Source organism: Alosa pseudoharengus, unplaced genomic scaffold (genome assembly GCF_046254945.1).
Source record: "Alosa pseudoharengus isolate Yale_2024_CS ecotype anadromous, Long Island Sound unplaced genomic scaffold, YU_APseudo_1.1 YU_APseudo_1.1_scf_1, whole genome shotgun sequence".
NCBI lineage: Eukaryota > Metazoa > Chordata > Actinopteri > Clupeiformes > Clupeidae > Alosa > Alosa pseudoharengus.
The window spans coordinates 39,937,944-39,943,566 of NW_027468564.1; the positions used below are offsets into that span (position 1 = coordinate 39,937,944).

A 5,623-nucleotide genomic window follows, 5' to 3' on the forward strand; every position below is an offset into this window, starting at 1 on the left:
CATGAAATAAGTGGTAATGGGATGGGTTGACATGCCCCCTTAAGACCAACATACATAAAAAAGGTGGACCTCCTAGGCCCTACGGTTCTCGAGATATTCACAGAAAACTGTTTCCGGCCACCTACAGGCCAGTTGGTGTATAGTAACATAAATGAATTTATTGTGTGGCCCCCCATGAACGGAATTCCACAAAACTTGGTGTGCATTCAGAGGGTGTCATAATGATCCTACACTTCCAATTTCGTGCAGTTTTGACTATATTAGGTCACAGATACCTGCGATTACAACACCTCATTTTTACTTTTTTGTGTTTAACTAGGTGGCGCTATACATGAAATGAGTGGTTATGTAATGGGTTGACATGGCCCCTTGAGATCAACATACAAAAAAAAATGGTCCTCCTAAACCCTACGGTTCTCGAGATATTCACAGAAAACTGTGTCTGCCCTACCCTCCTTTCGGGGGGTCCAGTCCAGCGGGGGGGCTACAGATCAAAACGAAAAACGATGATTCCATGCTATCCATGTGGGGTTACATGCCCACCAAGTTTCGTGTACCCCGGTCTTTCAGTGTCCCGGGAATCATTGACGGAAATTTGGGCATGCGAAAAATAAAAAAAAAATAAAAAAATCTGACTAAACCTATATGACCGCCGTTTCGCTGCGCGGCGGTCATAATAATGCCCTAAATATGTGAGAGAAACTCCCCTGGCCTTTTCTTCCCAAAAGGGATCTCTGGGCCTCTTCTGGAGAGACATGTTAATGTTAATGTAACATTACACGGGCTGGTTGACTAACTTAGTAAAATATACTGTACAAACCACTAACACTTAATTCCAAGTACTGAAGACATAATTTGCTTGCTGAGAGGGAGCTTCACAAACAAAGGTGTTACTGAAAAACCTTTAAGGGACAATCCTTTGGCAAAGACACCATTTGCTCTGGTTTTAATGTCTTTGTGCAAAAAAAAATAAGGTCTACAGAAAGGTTAAGGTAATTGAGAATATCAGGCTCCTACACACACACGCACACACACGCACGCACACGCACACACACACACACACACACGCACACGCACACGCACACGCACACACATACACATATACACACATATACTACTTGAAGGCCTACATAACAGTAGGAGTCTATCTTAAGATTGAGTACATTTTAAATCTGATGATGAGTAAAGTGCTTTGTCCCCATCTTCTGTAGGTCACGTTTCCTTTGGTCTCAGTCATAATGTCCTTGTCTAAACCTGGGCACAGTTAATCTGCATAATCAGGTAATCCCCCCAATTTAAAAGTATATGTAAGTGTTGATGTTGACGTTAACCTAAACCAGTAGATACTCCTTGAGGAGACCAATATATAAGCTCTTATACTTGGCAGCGATCCAGGCACAATTTCTCTCAACAGCTCCTGGTGAAGGGTCATCTGCAGTTGCATCTCCAGACAGCACAAACACAGCATGTACAGGAAACTGGCCTCCATTGTGGTTCTGCTGCTGGTCCTCTCTCAGGCCCTGGCTCAAAGGGTAAGACTCGGAGGGTCTTTTTTTGTTCCAGTCCATTGAACGTTTTACCTGATCCATTCTAACACAACCTGTACAGACACAGTGCTTGGAGTCTTGCACACGGGTGCTTTTACACTACTGTACTGTATATAATACCTTGTATTCATAGATCAGATTTTCATTACTTAATCGCTTAATTTGTAATTGTCTCATATTTTATACATTCCATTTCAAATGTAACTTAAATCATCAAATTGTTAGATACCCCTGAACTCACTCACTATATGTGTTCTCCTCACTAACAGGACCAGTCAGGGGGTAAGTTTGTCTTCGGATTCTCTTTCATTTAAACTTGCACACTATTGGCTATACTGACCTGGTTGCTGATTGGGCAAAAGAGGATAACTTTGTGTATTTCATGTTCCACCTGCAGAATTGAATGCATTTGTCGACATCTCCTCAAGAATCCTGGATGCAAACCGAGGTAGGCCATGGCGCTTACAATGGTTTCTCTTTGGACTATGATTGCACTCTTAATGGGGAAGAGAAAAGAAAACCCCTGATTTGAATTCTGATTTCTTTGTTTTTTTACCCCCAAAGGGATCTCTGGGTTACTGGTAGAGGGAGACATTGCCATGCCGAGAGGGAGGAACGCCATGAAGTGCTACTCTTTCCTTGACTGCAAGTGGATTAAGTTACCATCAGGACATGTGGAAGTACCATATATCATCAATGACTACTTCTGTGAGTTGCAAAAACAGAAATATAATATTTGTCTTTTTTTTTTCAATAATGTGGATGATTGAACCTTGTACCCAAATAACTTAATGTTCTAATCATTGGAGTTTTGTAGATTTTTTCATACATTGGTTGTAGGATGTTCTTATGTGACAGTGCTTGGACAAATATACATACAGTAATACTTGTTTACAGGTATGATTGTACTATAATATTTAACACATTGGTGTTTGCTCCCACCCTTTGCCACAGATGCCAGTGAGAGAGCTACTATTGAGAAGGCCATACAGGCATTCCATGAGAAGACTTGCATCCGATTTGTGCCCTACGACAAACAAGTACATTATCTCAGCATTGAGTCCAAAACTGGGTGAGTGCAGCCGTGGAACAGTTTGGAATTCATGGCAGGAATGCAACAAAGGTGGATTTTTTGTTTGTTCCTAATGTTTCCGTACCGTATAATTATGTAGCCCATGTTTCAACACCTGTATTACCAGTATATGGATAAAATCATTGGAACATTACGGCATTATGCACATACACACATATACATACTGCATATTCGGTTGGTGTGTTCCTTTAACTTTTTAAGGTTAACACACCAACTAACAAGTTTGCACGCCTTCTGGTGTGTCGTCCCATCTGATCTCCACAGGTGTTGGTCGTCCATTGGGCGCACTGGTGGCAAACAGACGGTCTCCCTGAGTGTGGATGGCTGCATTTACCACGGGATCGTTCAGCACGAGCTTCTTCACGCCCTCGGCTTCCACCACGAGCACACCAGGAGCGACCGGGACGAGTATGTCAGGATCAACTGGGAGAACGTCCCACAGGGTGGGAAAATATCCTCTCTTTTGGATTTTACTATAAACACGATTGAAATCATTGGTTTTAAGCTCAAAAGTTCACAAAACATTAGATCGCATATCCTTCTTGAATCACCTTTTCTCATACTTTTTGATTGTGATATTCCAATTGGGATGGCGGTTTTGACTTTCTTTTGTGTTTATAGAAAACTTCATATTGAGCAATCCCACTTTCTATTCACAGGTGCTTCCTACAACTTTGACAAACAGGACACTAATAACCTGAACACAAAGTATGACTACGGCTCCGTCATGCACTACGGCAGGTGAGCTGAAATATGACTATCAAACCACAGAGGGGCCCCAGATATAACTAGGTTACAATGATGCCACTGTGGTCCGGTGACCAAATGCTGACGCCTGATGCAGCCTAGCACAGCAGAAATAGCAACAGCAACTCCAGCCTGGGCTTGGCTTTGATGTCTGCACGGCGAGTTGGCGAGTCTATTGGTTGTTAGCTAGTCGGCTCAATAGTTTTGCTTCATAATACCTCTGAGTGAGCCACTGTTGACAGATTATTTTGCGTGTGTGTGTGATACAGAACTGCCTTTTCGACATCTTATGGCAAGGATACCATCACCCCGATTCCTGATCCAAATGTGCAGATCGGTCAGAGGACTGACATGTCAGAGACAGACATTGTGAAGATCAACAGACTGTATGAGTGTGGTGAGTGATCTAAACCAATAGCATACATTGTTTGAGTGTTTCTCAAACTTTTTCAGACCAAGGACCACTTAACCAATAATAATAAAAAAATAAAAAAACTCACAAACCACTTACCTAAAAAAAAGAGTACACTTACTAGTATATTACACAATAGGCCTACTCAATGAACCACCGTGCTTATTGTCTTTGCACCTTGTTATTGTGTCAGATGATTCATATGATTTAAACTGGCATAGCTTACATAGGCAGTGTTGTAGAACTGGATTTACATACTAGTTGGTTCAATATTGCAAACAACTCATCTATATTATATTTTATCACGTCTGCTCGCGGACCACTTGGGATATCTTGCGGACCACCAGTGGTCCCCGGACCACACTGTGAGAAACACTGATCTAAACCAATAGCATACATTTATCTAATATTTGGTCATGTTTGAGTGATCTAAACCAATAGCATTCATTTATATAATATATATTTGGTCATGTTTGAGTGATCTAAACCAATAGCATACATTTATCTAATATACATTTGGTCATGTTTGAGTGATCTAAACCAATAGCATACATTTATCTAATATATATTTGGTCATGTTTGAGTTATCTAAACCAATAGCATATATTTATCTAATATATATTTGGTCATGTTTGAGTGATCTAACCAGTGGCGGAGCTAGGGGGCTTAAGCCCCGAATCTTTTTTTAGTGTTTTAAATTCCCGGCAATTCTTATTTCCAATATAACTTCCCCTCGGTTTCTCTATAAATGTCACAAAATGCTCTATTACTGAGGAAATATATCCCTTATTTTCAAAGCCCAATATTGAAGATCTATGCCAGGTCTCTGGGCTATCCGCTATGGTGATTTCAATGGTTAGATTGATTTGTTTAGATCCAGTGAAAATGCTGCCTTGACAACGCTACGTCATGGCTTCGGTGTTCCAAAAAGCCTCTGTCAGAAGTCTGTCACTTTTACAGTCTGTGATAAAACACTTTGTGTACATGTTGTTGAAACGTTATGGATATTAGAAAGTTTTTCAAAAGACCACCCAGCTCTGTTCAAGCAACAGCATCGCCCAGTGAACTGACGGATAGTGTTGTTTCAGGTTGGTGATTTCACGTTAAGAGCTTTCAGTCAGCTAGGCAGGCTAACGTTAGGCTACTTGGCTAGCTCCCTAGCACTAAATGCTTAACGTTAACGTTAAATGTCCTCGTTCGTCGGCGGAAAAGGCAAATTCAGTACTCTCATAGGCTAGCTAAGCCTACTGCAGAATAAATTCCAGCTCCCAAAACAAAGTGATCCTCGTCTTGTAGCTAATAAATTAGGCTACACTGTTTTGAAATGTCAGAAAAACCCATTAACAGTTATCTGCCCATGTCAACTTTTCAGTGTCATATGTTGCACAAAAGAATGTTAACCGTTAGCAGCTAGCCTACCTTAAAACCTTGTTGATATCCTATCCACCACCACAGATCTTATAATCCAAGAGTCCACATAAATATAAAAGTCATGTTATGTTGTTTTGGCTGCCTAACTAATTATTAACTAAAAAAAAAACATTACAATGATATATTGAGAGGAAAGGGCCCTTTCCATAAGTGTGTTAATCAAGCACCATGCAGTCTGCATTCATAATCTAGGTGCTTGATTTTATGCACCTGTGTAAAGGGACCTGATGAAACCTATGAATAATCTTGCTAAATTACAAAATTAATATAATTTAGAAACGCCTATGTCAAGATGATAATGCATTCCTTCTAAAATACCCTTGTATCATGATGACTGGCCATACTGTAAAATATATCATAATATTATGTATATTATAGTATAAGATATTCTAT

The 5,623-nt window shown here is 40.3% G+C and overlaps 1 protein-coding gene across 1 annotated transcript; it reads left to right on the top strand.

Annotated features, from left to right (window-relative positions):
- The first annotated feature begins 1,466 nt into the window (after positions 1-1,466).
- LOC143139283 (hatching enzyme 1.2-like) lies at positions 1,467-3,792 on the top strand. Its single transcript, XM_076299918.1, has 8 exons — positions 1,467-1,532; positions 1,564-1,573; positions 1,945-1,995; positions 2,112-2,255; positions 2,502-2,619; positions 2,905-3,083; positions 3,300-3,381; positions 3,657-3,792. The coding sequence occupies exons 1-8, from the start codon at positions 1,467-1,469 to the stop codon at positions 3,790-3,792; spliced, it is 786 nt and encodes a 261-aa protein (XP_076156033.1).
- Positions 3,793-5,623: the final 1,831 nt, after the last annotated feature.